The 15,666-nt window shown below is 35.4% G+C and overlaps 1 protein-coding gene across 1 annotated transcript in view; it reads left to right on the top strand.

Annotated features, from left to right (window-relative positions):
* Nucleotides 1-15,666, top strand: part of ANKRD31 (ankyrin repeat domain 31) — a 131,743-nt gene that overhangs the window by 14,847 nt on the left and 101,230 nt on the right. The window contains exons 3-4 of the mRNA XM_074329204.1: nt 5,924-6,033; nt 13,484-13,527. Coding sequence (XP_074185305.1) covers nt 5,924-6,033; nt 13,484-13,527 — 154 coding nt within the window. The remainder of the gene's footprint in view (nt 1-5,923; nt 6,034-13,483; nt 13,528-15,666) is intronic.

Genomic DNA, 15,666 nt, shown 5'->3' on the forward strand with positions numbered 1-15,666 from the left:
ATTTTCCAGTTTTTCATGATTCAGCCTAGGAAGGCTATATGTTTCTAATAACTTGTCCATTTCTTCTAGGTTATTGAGTTTGGTGGCATATAGTATTCTTGGATGATCCTTTGTATTTCTGTGGTGTCCGTGATAACTTCCCCGTTTTCTTTTCTGATTTTGTTAATTAGTGTCTTCTCTCTTTTTATCTTAGTGAGCCTAGCCAAGGGTTTGTCAATTTTATCAATCTTTTCAAAGAACCAGCTTTTTGTTGCATTAATTTTTTCTATTGTCTTTTTGTTCTCTTTCATTTAGTTCTGCTTTGATTTTTATTATTTCCTACCTTCTGCTGATTTTGGGTTTCACTTGTTCTTCTTTTTTCTACTTCTTTAAGGTGTAATGTGAGGTTATTTATCTGGGATTTTTCTTCTTTCTTGAGATAGGCCTATCTTAATATAAATTTCCCTCTTAAAACTGCTTTCCCTTTATTTCAAAAATTTTGGTAGGATGTATTTTCATTCTCATTTGTTTCTATGTATCTTTTGATCGCTTCTCTAATTTCTTCTTTGACCCAGTCGTTCTTTAAAAGTATGTTGTTCAATCTCCACATATTTGTGGTTTTTTCCTGCTTTCTTTTTGCATTTGATATCCAATTTCAAAGCATTGTGGTCAGAAAATATGCTTGGTATGATTTCAGTCTTCTTAAATTTGCTGACGCTAGTTTTATGTCCTAATATATGGTCTATCCTTGAGAATGTTCCATGTACACTAGAAAAGAATGCATAGTCTGATGTTCTAGGATGAAGTGCTCTATAAATGTCAATTTTATTCATTTCATCCCATGTGTCATTTTAGGGCTGATATTTCTTTATTTTCTGTTTGGATGATCTATCATCAATGATGTATTTAGGTCCCCTAGTATAATTGTGTTTTGGTCAATTTCTCCCTTTAGTTCTGTTAGTAGTAGTTTGGTATATGTTGGTGCTCCCTGATTAGAGGCATAAATATTGATGACTGTTATGTCTTCTTGTTGTATAGTCCCCCTTATCATTATGGAATGTTCATCTTTGTCTCTTGTTACCTTTTTTATCCTGAAGTTTGTTTCATCTGATATCAATATGGATACACCTGATTTTCTCGGTATACCGTTTGCTTGGAGTGTCAATTTCCACCCTTTCACTTTGAGTCTATATTTGTCCTTGTAGAGGCAGCATATAGTTGGGTTTAGTTTTTTGATCCAGTCTGCTACCCTGTGCCTTTTTATTGGTGAGTTCAGTCCATTTACATTTAGGGTGATTATTACTATGTGAGGATTTCCTATCATTCTATCTTTGGTTTTCTGGTAGCTTTGTGTCTCCATTGTTTCTTTGCCTTTTTGTTGCTGTTATTTCAGTGTGGTGGTATTATATGATTTTTCCCTCTGTGTCTTCTTTTTTTTGTTATATATTTCAGTTCTGGATTTTTTTTTTTTTTTTTTTTTGAGTGGTTACCATTAAGTTTATGTAAAAGAAAGTTTCATAATTAGAATATTCCATTTTCTTCAGCGTGCTTACTTTCTCCATTCCCTTATGCCGTTCAGGCCTTTACTCTCTCCCCTTTTATGTTTTTTGTTGTCACAAATTATCCCTGTTTATGCTGTGAGTTTATTTCTGCGCTGCAGTAGCAAGTTGTCTTTTTCCTCAAGTGTTGTTTTTTTCTTCTTTATACGGTATATTATGTTTAAGTGTATAGTGTCTTATTTAGTGTAGGGGTTGCCATTTCCTGCGTCTGTCTGTAAATAATACTACTCATGGTTTTGTATTCTTTTGCTTTTTGTTTTAGGTCGAATAGCCTCCTTCAGTATTTCTTGTAGTGCAGTTCGTGTGTTAGAAAAATTCCCTCAGCTTCTGTATATCTGGAAAGATCTTTATTCCTCCTTCGTATCTAAAGGATATCTGCTGGATATATTATTCTTGGCTCATAATTTCTCTCTTTCAATAGTTTGAATATTTGACTCTACTCCCTCCTGGCTTGTAGACTTTCTGCTGAAAAATCTAATGATAATCTAATGGGTTTTCCTTTGTAGGTTACTGTCTTCTTTTCCCTGACTGCCTTTAGGATTCTTTCTTTGTCGTTAATTTTTGACAGCTTCAATGCAATGTGCCTTGGAGAAGGCCTGTTGGGATTGCTGTAATTAGGTATTCTATTTGCTTCTTGGATTTGAGGATCCAGTTCTTTCCACAAGCTTTGGAAGCTCTCGTCAACTATTTGTTTGAATATACTCTGTTCCCTTCTCCTTTTCTCCTCCTCCTAGTATGCCCTTTATTCTTATATTGCTCTTTCTGATGGAGTCAGAAAGATCTTGTAGAGTTCTTTCATTTCTTTTGACTCTCAAGTCTCTCTCTTCTTTCATCTGTGGCATTTCCAGATTTTTATCTTCAATGTCACTGATTCTTTCCTTCATCTGGTCAACTCTACTACCTAAGCTGGTTATTTCATTCTTAATTTTCTTTTATTGAATTCTTAATCTCCAGAAATTCCATTTGGTTCTTTTCAAAAATTTCAGCCTCTTTGCTAAAATGTTCATTTTGTTCTTTGATTGTGTTTCTGAATTCATTAAACTACATGTCTGTGTTTTCTTACATCTTGTTGAGTTTTTTCCAGAACTGCAATCTTGAATTCTCTGTCATTTAAATCACATATTTCCATGTCTTTAAGTTCCTTTTCTGGAGACTTTTCATTTTCTTTCTGAGCTGCCTTGTTACTTTGGCTAGTCATGGCAATTAATGAATTATTATTTCTCTTCCTAGGCATCTGCAGGAGTGGATTCTGCAACAGGTTGGTAGGGAGAGGTCTTCCTTTTGCTTTCCAGTAGGTGTTGGTAGAATTTTCTTTTCAACTGCAACCTTTTATTCTCTCTCACACTGTAGTGTTATATTTTCTCTGCACTGTTCTGGCTTCTCACACAATGCGGGGGGTTCCCTGGAAAGTGGGCTTCTCCTCTGTGAGTAGGTCTCCAGGGCCTCAGGGCACCACCTCTATTGGGGGATGTGGAGAGCTTCTGAAGTGCCGAAGCTCTTCCTGCACTAGATTCAGGGCCTGTGTGCTTCAGCGGCTCTGTTTACCCCTGCAGGGATCCACCCAGATAGGTGGGGGCAGGGGCAGAATGGGTTGTGAAAGGTGGCTCTGAGCAATGGTGGCAACCACAAGCATAACCAATCCTGCACCCAAGGCTCCCTCCCCTTCGCTGGAACTAGTTGGTCTACGAGTCCATGGCTGTGGACCACAGTTCTCAGAACTGCCAATATTCTGATCTGACACTGCTGCCATTCAGCTTCCAGCACTGGGAGGGTGGGATGGGGTGAGCTCTTGGAGGGTAGGGAGGGGTTGGCTAGGCTCCGTGCTTAAGCCTTCTGTCCTCTGCTTGGCAGTGAGGGCTTAAATGGCCGTTTTCACCCTTCTTCCCTCAGTCTTTCCTCCAAGGTCTCTGCCATGAGCATGGGATTCAGCGTGTTGTATGCTGATCCCTCAGGAGGGACTGTGGGCCTGTAGGAAGATGTTAAAGAAAATTTGCCCTCATTGGTTGATGTGAGCTTTTGTCTGTTAGCTTTTGTCTGTTACTGCACGTGAGGTGATGGTTAGCTTAGGGTTAAAAGAATTCTGTGCTGTGATTAGGGGTTGAGTAAATTCCCCCTTTGGTCTCATTCTCCCGAGTAGGGGAGATATGAGATGATGTTGCTTCCTGTATGGGATGAGGTTGCTTTTCTGTCCCGCTTTGGTCTCATTCTCCCAAACGGGAAATATGGGATGAAGTTGCTTTTCTGTCTGTGCTGTGATGAGGGGTTGAGTAAATTCCCCCTTTGGTCTCATTCTCCCAAGCAAGGGAGATATGAGATAATGTTGCTTTCTGTCTGTTTTGCCCACATCAGCAGATGAAGTGAAGAAGTAGCTAAGTTATATCAGGATGACGTGACAGACACATCACCTGGCCTTGTTGCTTATCCAGATGAATTGGCCCTTTGGTTGGATGGCAGCATTCATATCAGTAACTGCGGCCCTCCCGGAACTGGCCATTCCCGGAGGGAGAGGCAGGAACAAGAAACTTGGCTCTAAGGTACATCTGAGAATATATATAAGACAGACCTCAGTTGGCAGTGTAATTATTATTTTGTCATTTGGTCATTTGTCATCGGTGATTTCTCATCATTCTAACATTTTGGAGACTTCAACAACATGCAGCTTACAACACCAGGGTATGTTCTGACGTCCAGCCGCGAACCTGGTGAGGTCTGTCTGGTTCCTGGCCTCTCCAGTGTTGTTCCCCAAGGTTAACCTTCTTGAGAACTTGTTAGATGCAGCTTGCAGCTTACAGCATCAGAAGATGCCTTGACTTCTAACAACAACAATGACGACGACGACAACAGCAGCAACATTCTTGGAAACTACGTAACAAGCAGCGGTGTGGGAGATGCCTGAGTTTCTCTCAGCTACAGACCTGGCAAAGTTTTGATTTATGACTTTTCCAGTGCTATTCTCCTGCGGTTTGGTGAACTTTTGGCATCTACTGTAATAGTTACTGTCCTATAGAGCTTATTACTGCTTTTGGATACTCCTTAATAAAATTATTTGTGTATTTAGTCAAGTGATTTTTGATAAGTAGTAAACATATGTTGGGATCTCTTAAACTTATATGTATGAGTACTCCTTTGACATGACATTGTTATCAACATATATAGTTTAGTCTTAATCACCTTTACTTTCTGATATTAGCATAGTCTATTAATTACCTTTGTCTTTTGCTATTGCATATTGCTAAATAAATTGTTTAAATATTGCTAAATAAATTCATTAGGCCCACTCTAGTGTGTCCTCTTCTCTCTTTTCCCCACTCGTCATTACAGGGCCAAAAGGGAAGTGCTAGCAGTCTGAATTCTTCCCTTTCCTGCAGCTGCAGTAGTTCCAGAATGCAGGGAGCTCATAGCTCCAAGCTAGGTCTGCGTGCTTCGCCGGCTCAGCCTGTGTCTCCACATTTCCCGTGTCCCTTCTCCCCCGCTCGCCCAATTTGCCCACCTTTAGATGATTTCAGTTGCGTATCTCTTAGTCTTGCCTGTCTGCTGCACAAGGAGTCCTTTGTAGAATTATAGGTGTTCAATTTGTTGTAAACTCCAGGGGAGATTTCAAGAGGCTTACCTCACGCCACCATTTCTATGATGTCATCCCATTCTTCTATCTTTCGTTGGTGTGATTTTCTCTGAGCTGGGTGGTTTTCAGTGATTCTGATAGAAGACATCCATATAGTTACTCTGAAGGAGCCCCTCCTTTTCCTATATTGAGTGACAAGCTGTTTGGCTAATGTTTGGTGTCCCTTTTATCCATTCCCTTCTTCTAATCAATAGTGGGTATATTTCCTTTTTTTCCATTGTGCTTCAGATTTTAAAAAAAACTGATCATTTTTTTTTTTTTTTGTATTCTTTTTAGGGACTGGGAAGGGAAGAAAATTAAAATATGGGCTCAGTTTGCCATTTTGAAACACAAACTGACTTTTCTTGGATTATATACTAGCATGATGTTTTTTAAAATGACCTAAAATGAAATATTAAAAAAAAGAAAGTATTCTTCCTAGTGGGGTTTAAGTTTGTATAATTTCCTGTACATATCCTTTGCATTTATTCATTCTGAAACAAGGAAATATCAAATATTATTTTGTTTGGTGTAGTATTAGGTTGGTGCAAAAGTAATTGCAGTTTTTGCAATTATTTTTGACCCTTTAAACCACACTTACTTTTGCACCAACCTATATGTGTTTTTTCCTAATTAATAATTTTAAAATCTTGACACTTAAAAGTTGCAGTTAGGAAATTATTTACAAAATGATTTTTAGTGACATTTTGTAGTATCTATGAAATCCTTGGGTCATTGGAAAGCAGAGCAATGAAACTGTCACAAATGACATATTTCTTTCTAGGCACACGTTCTCCTGAGATTCAACTTAGGTTCAAACTCAGAGAGGATCCACAAAAGCAAATAAGTGAAAATAAGACGATGCCTGTTCTTCGTGAGGACGCAGTCTTACAGGTATGTAAGCATATTGATTAAATACATATTTATTGAAAATTGGAAATGTTGTTTCAAAGAGTTGCAAATTACTAATAATTCTTTTTGTCCATTATTTTGCTTCTTTTTTCTTCTCTAAATTCAGTTTTTTCTTTTTTCTTAGACATTTTGTTTTTCTGGTGCAACTTTGGTAAAAGCCAGTTGTTTTGGGGGGGAAGGGGTTAAAATATTTTCTCCCCTCACCTTTCCTTTATTTTTCTCTTTTTCCTGGTATCTACCAGAAAGAGAAGTAAGAAGAACAGAAGGTTAAAATAGATTAAATTAGGGTATAATAATTACGATTTTCATCTCCATTGTATGTCAGAAGTCATCGTAAATTTGTGAAGAAGTTATTAGTCTGTGTGGTATAATTTAAGCGATGAACTGCTGAAAGTCCCTTCTTTTGTCCTATGTGTGTGTGACTGCATGTGTGTATACACACACTTATATACACAAATTGTTGTTTGTTTCTTTTTTAATGTAATTACTTAGCACTTTTTTAATGTAATCACTTAGCACTTGACATAAATAAGTTAGCTAACCAGAGATACTTGCAAAGTTTTAAGAAATGGAACGGAAGATACATACACATTAATAGCAGAAAAATGACAACAGACCCAAACAGTGACCGTGAAGACATATTTAATATTGTGCCTAGGAAGGTATATCATTTGAATTATCTCTGATTAAAAGAAAAATTTAACATCAAATACTTTTCCTTGAAGCTGAGATGTCTACATTTAGCTTCTAATAATTTGTTTAAAAATCACTTTTGCATGCGACCACCCAGAAGACCTACCCTCTCTGTCCAAAACTTCCCCTTTTCATTGTAATTATCTACCCCTTTGAGGAACAAAGGGGTACAAAATACTGAACTAGATTAAACCAGTCACTCAAAAACACCTGCACAGTAAAGTCCACAATGACCTTCATTTCACCTGGATTTCATTATACCATCATTGTAATATATACATATGTCCCGAAGTTCATTATACCAGATTGAATTCTGGGAAGGAACATGTGCAGTCTAGAAAGATGAGGTAATAGCCTCTTGTCAATCACAGGTGTCAATCAAGTGGTCCCATGCCCTGAAAGTAACAGCCCAGTCTAGAGAAAAAAAGGGATAAAAACTCCCAAGTCTTCGCAGGTCAGTGCCTTTGAGTCTCTTGAGCCTTGCCTTTGCTCGGGGCCTGCTCCAAACCCTTTGGAGTGTACCTTTCCTTCTAATAAACTGCTCTTTCACTACATATTTAAAAAAAATCACTTTTGCAATTTCTAAGTTAAGGAAAAAATTTTTTTTCTTTGGGTTTAGTAACTGAAATGGAAAAATAATAATTTTTCAGTTAATTTCAGATGTATTTGCTATGTGAATATTGTACCAGGCTCTAAGTTGTACAGTTGACTTTGAAAGCTGATTTATCGGACTCATTTGGGTACCTCTTTAAAAATACGGACTCCCAGACCCGTACTTGGGTGGAACTTGCAATCTCCATTTTTTGAAAGCCTCCCTAGGAATTTCTGTTGATGAGCCAGCTTGGAACATTGCCTTAGAGGACCTTAAGAGATAATGACTATACCTTTCATAGGTGTGTCATTAGATAGTAAATCAGCCATCTGCTGGTTTGGGGCTTGTTGTAAAATCAGGATAAGAAGGATAAATTAAGTGTTTGATATTTATCCCTCTTTTTTCACCTCCATGGAAATTCATGGGTAGTAAAATAGGTACCTCCTTTAACTTTCCTTTGCCCCCCTCCATTTTTTGCCTACAGTAAAAGATAGACCCTATAACCAAAGTTTTTAAGCACCTGTAGATAATGTTAATTAATATTATTTTAAAAATTGACACAGATTGCTACTTTCACAATTTTTATCTTTATTCTATGTAAATAAACCTCTAAAAATTTGACTATATGAGAGAAATTGACTTTATCAAATATAGAAATGGAGAGACCAGAAAAGATTCTTTCCCAGAGTTATTTAAATGCACACACACATACATATACATATACATATACATATACATATACATATACATATACATATACATATACATAGTTTTATACCTTGAATTTGATTTCTATATAAACTCCAAATAGTTATTAAACAGATTTCTAAATAAATTCTTCCTTAGTACTCAGGTGCAATATTGACATTTCAACTTCAAAACAGACTATTTTAGAAATGATGTGCTATTTTAACTAAGGACAAACTGTGTAGAAATAGTGGATCTTTGGTTTAACACACACCATGGCAATTTTTAAAATTAGGCAGCATCTTTTAAAATATTTTATATTCATAATTTTTGTTGAGTCTAGCAATACCTTTACTTATTCTTTACAAGTGCTATGTAGCAAGCAGTTTTTATTTTTTATTTTATTTGAATATTTTTTCCATTGGTATATATAGTACCTGTATTATTTTATCTCTAGCTGACATATGTTTTTTGGCAAGCAGTTTTTAAATTACACATGGAAAAATTTGATTTTATTTGGAGAGTTTAGTAATTCGTATGCCTGGAGTACAATTGGAGACATTGGTGTCTATCAAAATGAGGAGGTGGGATGCTTAATTTTATTTCAACTTGGCTGGGCCATGAAGTGCCCATATAGTTGGTTAGACATCATTCTGGCAGTTTCTGTGAGGATATTTTTGAATGAGATTGACATTTAAATCACTGGATTTGAGTAAGGCAGATTGCCCTTCATAATGTGGGTGGGCCTCATCCAACCAGTTGAAGGCCTGAATAGGAAAAAAAGACCAGCCTCACCATGCAAGAGGGGATTCTTCAGCAGACAGCCTTTAGATTTCCTCTGTGCGATCAGCTTTCCTGGATCTTGTGCCTCATGGCCCGCACTGCAGATTTGGACTTGCCAGTCCACAAAGCCAATTCCTTATACTAAATCTCTTTATTTATGTATATACATATCCTATTGGTTCTCTTTCTCTGATTAATATAGGAAAACTCATTAATACAGGGGCATCCCTGGTGTTACTACAATCAGGTTTGATCATCTGAAAAATACTTGTTTAACAGGGAATAATGATTAATTCATTCATGTGAATATTACCAGCAGGCTGCATCTTCTAACTTCTACTTCCTGAAATGCAGAATTCTTTATTTGAGAGGTGTGAATCCAGCTTGAATCTCATTTTCCTTCTCCATTCTGAAACTTTCACCTTCATCCTTATCCCTCCATATGTAGAGGTGAAATCAGTTAAAATGAGCATTAATGAGAACTTTGAAAAGCTTGTTTGATGACCCAGTAATGGAAGAAGGATCGTGGTTGGCAAGGCCAGAGCTCATGGAGAGATTGTGTGTGTGTGTGTGTGTGTGTGTGTGTGTGTGTGTGTGTGTGTTGCTGTCTTTTTGAGCCCCAGTAGACAGATACCATTCTCTTACTAGCTACCTCACTGAGGTATAAATACCTGCAACACCCAAATGCAGTGTGATTTTTCAAAACTGAGGGAACCCCTTGACTCTGCTATGCTGATCACCAATGCCATTGATATCCTTTTTCTGACTAACTCATCCTAACCTTTTTCAATTCTTAGGATCCTAGAATTGCTGTATCTGCCTAGAGTTGCAGTTGCTTAGGAATATTTTGGCAAGGGGTGGGATGAAAACAGTGTCTTGGTACCTGACTCAGCTGGAGTAAAGATAATTCTCATTCAATGGTTAAATCACTTTGAATTTAAGTTATATTTAGATACAAGTGAGTAGAATTTAAAATGACTAAGCATTTAAGAATATTGAAGCAATGCAGAGGTGAATTGTCCAGAAGAAACTCTTTAAAAGACAATCATACGAGTATTTGGAAATATTCAAAAACATTTATATAGATAACCAAATTTGGGTGCCATAGTCTGAGAAAGGTATTGTAAGCAAATGTTATCTGTAATGTTATCATGAAGGTAATGAAATACCAGGAATGTGTGTTGTCATTGAGGATAGTTTGTGTGAGACATCTGATGCCTCATGGAGAGTCAGAGTTGGTCAGGCTGATCTGGCTGGCCGGGCTTCTTCTACTCCCAAGAATCCATGACTCAGTTGAAGAGAATGATCTCGGATAGTAGAGATTTTTTTTTTTTTTGGCTAAGGATTTAAAAATAGATTTGCTCCTTTTCCAGATCCTTAAAATTAATACAGCTAATTTAAACTATCTTTCACCTCTCACATCCTACTCCGAACATGTAAAACAAAACAAAATTTAAAACTCTATAGTTTAATGGCCTGGTCAAAATATAGGGATGCAGGGGCAGAATAAAAATGGTGGTCATATGCATCAAAAGGATTGATAGCAATTTGGATCCCTTAAGAAAGAATTGATTGAAGTGTATCCTTGCATTTTGTTAATTGACAAATAACTCTAGCCCCCATTATATTCAGAGGCGTTAACTCTGGAGTGGTATTTCTGCCTATGCAGGAGAAAAAAATAATCAGCTGTCAGGAGCAAACTTCTTTCTTGCTTGCTTTATCTTTTGTATTTTCCTTATGATGGTGGGGTCAAGTAAATAATTAGCCTTCAACAGTAAAAGTCACTGGTCCTACAGTAAGATAAATGAAGTGGGTGTTATAAATATTTTAATGAATTGCTTTGTGGAGACACAGAAATATTTAGAAATAATATAAGTATACCCTGTTTAATTAATCCTTGGGAGTTTCTAGGTTTATTTCTTGAAATTCTGTCTTCTCTCTGGGCCTGTAGCTTTGTACAGTCAGCTTGGGAACCAATGTGATAACCTTGAAGTATGTAAGGGTACATTATCAGTAGATAGCAATGAACATTAATTGGAGAAGATTGAAGTTTTCACAGTACTTTAATTGTGTTTTCTTGTTATTATGGCTGTTTCAGTGATCAAAGAATGCTTGGAAGTTTGGGCTAATGGCTTTATTTTCAGAAAGCTTTGTTACTGATCATAGAAACAAGCATAGAGGGCCCCCAAAGAGAAACCTTTTTCTTCTTTTTTTTTTTTTAAATAAGAATCTTTCTTTTTTTAATATCATATTTTAAATACTTGCTATGAGAGGTGAAGTAATTAACATTCTCATACATTTTTTATACTTGTCTTCCTCTCTAGTACTTTATTCTCGCATTTCAATGATTTAACCAGAATTTAGCTTGAAATTAACTTACATACCTTTTACTGCTATCTTGTATTTTGTTATTTTGCATTTTGCAGGTTCAGTTCTCCCTTGGAGAAACCTTTTTCTAAAGGTCTTCTTTGATGCTAATAAGATATTGAAGGTGATAATTTTTTTTTAAGTGATAAAAGTCATTATGCTGTGAAATTTTAAAATGGGAGCATTTTATCAGTGTGTTTTATCTTTTTTGAAAGGGGCACAACTTCAGATTTTCTGACATGACTTGAGAATCAGGGAGAATCCATTCAGCATTTAACACTGTAACACAGAGGTTGTATAATTTTTGGCCCTCAGGGGAAGTACTGGAACTCAGAATCTGACAAAAGTGGCTCATCAGAACCACTAATAGGTTACTGAAGAGAAGAGAAAAACTCTGAATAAAAAGAAGGAACACTTACTTAAGTTCTACAGATTCTTTTGTAAAAAGGAGTTAAGACAAAAACTAAATAAAGAGCCAAAACTATAAAACTCTTAGAAGAAAACATAGGGGGAAAAGTATCTTGACATTAAATTTGGATCTGATAATACATAATACATAATACATAAAGACTCTTACAACTCAAAAAAAAAAAAAAAAAACCTCATTTAAAAATGGGCAAAGGATATGAATGGACATTTCACCAAAGAAGATATACAAGTGGCCACTAAGCACATAAAAAGGTGTTCAACATTATTTATCATTAGGGTAATGCACATCAAAATCACAATGAGGTAGCACCTTATACTCATTGGGATGGCAGTTATCAAAAGAAACAATATAACAAGTTGTTGAGGATGTGGAAAAATTGGAATTCTTGTTCATTGCTGGTAGGAAATGTAGAAGGGGTGCAGCCACTGTGGAAAATGGTATGGTGATTCCTCAAAAAATTAAACACAGAATTACCATATGATCCAGAAATTTCACTTCTGGGTTTATGCCCAAAATAAGTGAAACAGGGACTTAAAAATATATTTGTTCACCTACATTTATAGAAGCATCATTCACAATAGCCAAAAGGTGGAATCAACCCAAGCGTCCACTGACGGATGAGTGAATAAGCAAAATGAAATATTATTCAGACTTAAAAAGGAAGGGCATATGGATACATGGATGAACTGTGAAGACGTACTAAGTGAAATGAGTCAATTACAAAAGAACAAATGTAGTATAATTCCTTTTATATGAGATACTTGGAATTGTCAAATTCATAGAGACAGAAAGTAGAAGGGCCGATGCCCAGAATGGCTATCATCAACAAGACAAATAGTAACAAGTGTTGGAGAGGCTGTGGAGAAAAAGGAACCCTCATACACTGTTGGTGGGAATGCAAACTGGTGCAGCCGTTATGGAAGGCAGTGTGGAGGTTCATCAAAAAATTACTAATAGAATTGCCATATGACCCAGCAATCCCTCTCCTGGGTATCTACCCCAAAAATCTGAAAACATTTATACATAAAGACATGTGTGCTACAATGTTCATTGCAGCTTTGTTTACGGTGGCCAAGACATGGAAACAACCAAAATGTCCTTTGATAGATGAATGGATAAAGAAGTTGTGGTATATATACACAATGGAATACTATTCGGCAGTAAGAAAAGATGATATAGGAACATTTGTGACAACATGGATGGATCTTGAAAGTGTAATGCTGAGTGAAATAGGTCAGACAGAAAAAGCAGAGAACTATGTGATTTCACTGATATATGGTATATAAACCAAAAACAACAAAAGAACAAGACAAACAAATGAGAAACAGAAACTCATAGACACAGACAATAGTTTAGTGGTTACCAGAGGGTAAGGGGGGTGGGGTGTGGGAGATGAGGGTAAGGGGGATCAAATATATGGTGATGGAAGGAGAACTGACTCTGGGTGGTGAACACACAATGGGATTTATAGATGATGTAATACAGAATTGCACACCTGAAATCTACGTAATTTTACTAACGATTGTCACCCCAATAAATTAAAAAAAAAAAAAAAAAAAAAGAAGGGCCGACGCCAAGGGTTGGGAGAGGATCTGAATGGACAGTTAGTGTTTAATGGGTATGGAGTTTCTGTTGGGAGAGATGTAAAAGTTCCAGAGAGAGATCATGGTGATGCTTGCATATCATTGTGAATGTACATAATGCTACAGAACTGGACCTTCAAAATAGTTAAAATGGTAAATTTGGTGTTACATATATTTCACCACAATAAAAAAGATGCTAAGAAAGCATCTTAAAAAGTATCTTAAATGTTAAATTTTTAGGTTGTTGCATTGGGTTAACATTCATCATTTGGAAAAAACTACTGTTTTTCTTTCTAGCAATCTCAAGATGAAGTGGAACAAAAATATCAAGCGCTGTTACAGTAAGCATACTACTTTTTTGCTTTATTATATTGTAGATTTTTTTTTCATTTTGTACATCTTCATTTTCTTGAGTTTTAGAATTATATGCTTTTTAATAATTGCCCCATTAGCAGTATAAATGTGTTATTTTACAAACATTCGCAGTAAGTTTCATAAGAAAAATTGAATCAGATTGTTGATTCTGTGTATTAATATTAATATTTTAGTGAATTTATAAAATAGCATGAAGGAAGAGTTTGTAGAGCTTATTAAAATTAGACTTCATACAACTGTTGTACTTTAAGAGATTTTATCCTTTCATTTATTTCAAAAGAGTGATTCTCAAGGAATGGTCTGTGGACCCCCCTGGGAATCCCTGAGACCTTCCAGCGGGTCTGTGAAGTCAAAACTGTTTTTATAATAATACCAACACATTATTGCCTATTTCATGGTACTGACATTTGCACGTATAGTGTTAAAGCAAATGGTGGGTAAATGCTGGAGCCTTAGTAGGAATCAGGGTTGTGGCACCAAATTGTACTAGTAGTCACCGAGGTTTTCACTGCCATGTACTAGCAGTTAAAAAAGAAAAAAAAATTCATTTTACTTAATGCATTTGATGAAGCAGAAAAGTTATTTGCTTTGTTAAATCTCTACCATTGAATACATATCTTTTTGTTATTCTGGGTGATGAAGTTTGAAGTACTTCTCTGCATTCTGAAGCGTGATAGTTGTCTTAAGGAGAGCATTTGTGCACTTGTTTGAGTTGTATGCATTGTAAGAACACTAGCCTCACTTTTTTTTTTTTTAACTTGAAAGAATAACTGACAGACAAACTGGTTATTCACATTTGGGCATATGGCAGATATTTTCTTGAAAATGAATGAAGTAAGCCAGTCACTTCAAGGAACGTGGCTGATGATATTTATTGCCAAAGAAAATAATTCAAACTTTCAAGTGAAAATTAGAATTTAGGAAAAATTGTGTCTACTGCCTTGGCCTTGATTGCTTTCTAATACTTAAAATTTTCTGGTGAGATCAGTGGTAATATGCGTATTTACAAAGGTGATCTTTTTGATGTTTTATAGTGAAGTGTATAAATCTAAGATCCACATAACTCAAATCAGTATTTTCTAAAAGACCAAAGCATGATGTCACAAAATCAGTCACAGATAATACATCCATTCAAAGTACAAGATAGACCAATGGGTTATAATGTAATAGAATAAAAAGTTCATTGATTTTATTTCAGTTTCTACATTTCCAGTAAGCTTTAAGGAAGTTATTGCTTTTAGAGTTTTGGTGTGATATCAAAAAAGAATATCCACAAGTATCCAAAAAGGCTACTAAAATACTCCTTCCTTTTCCAACTGCATATCTGTGTGAGGCCAGATTTTTGTTATGTACTTCAAACAAAACAATATGTAGCAAAAGATTTAATGTAATAGCAGGTATGAAATGGCAGCTGTCTTCTATTAAGCCATACATTAAAGAGATTTTTTAAAATGTAAACAATGCTATTTCATGAATTTTTTTTTCATTTTGGAAAATATAAGTTTTTCGTAAATATATATTAACATGTTACTGTTATTTTAAAATTAATAATTATTTAAGTTTTCTCCATTTAAATTTTTAATATGTAAATATAAATAAATACAAACCATATAAACAGAAACTCTTTGGGTTCTCCAGTAATTTTTAAGAGTATAAAGGAGTTCTAAATAAAAAAATTTGAGAATTGTTTAAAACAAAAACCCTTTTACTGAATATATCAACAATGTAAGTTCATCTACAGAAATGGTACAAAGAAAAGACTAAGGAAAACTTAACATAGCATCCATAATCTCACTGCCCACAGAGAACCACTGTTTTAGATTTTCTATATATTTTTGTTTTTCTTCATATTTTCTACAAAATTGGGCTCATTCTTCAGATAGTTTTGTATCCTGTTTTTAAATTTTAAGTAATTGTTTATCATAATTATTTTTTGTTAATATTTTAATAAACATGAATTTTAATGGCCTCATATTTCACTGTATAACTTGACTGTACTGTAATTTATTTAATCATCCCTCTACTATTGGACATTACATTGTTTGCAGTCTTGCCTAATATAAATAACTTTTTTAAATCATTTAGATGAAAGTTTGCTCTAGTTT

This window comes from Rhinolophus sinicus, linkage group LG03 (assembly GCF_036562045.2).
Source record: "Rhinolophus sinicus isolate RSC01 linkage group LG03, ASM3656204v1, whole genome shotgun sequence".
Lineage (NCBI taxonomy): Eukaryota > Metazoa > Chordata > Mammalia > Chiroptera > Rhinolophidae > Rhinolophus > Rhinolophus sinicus.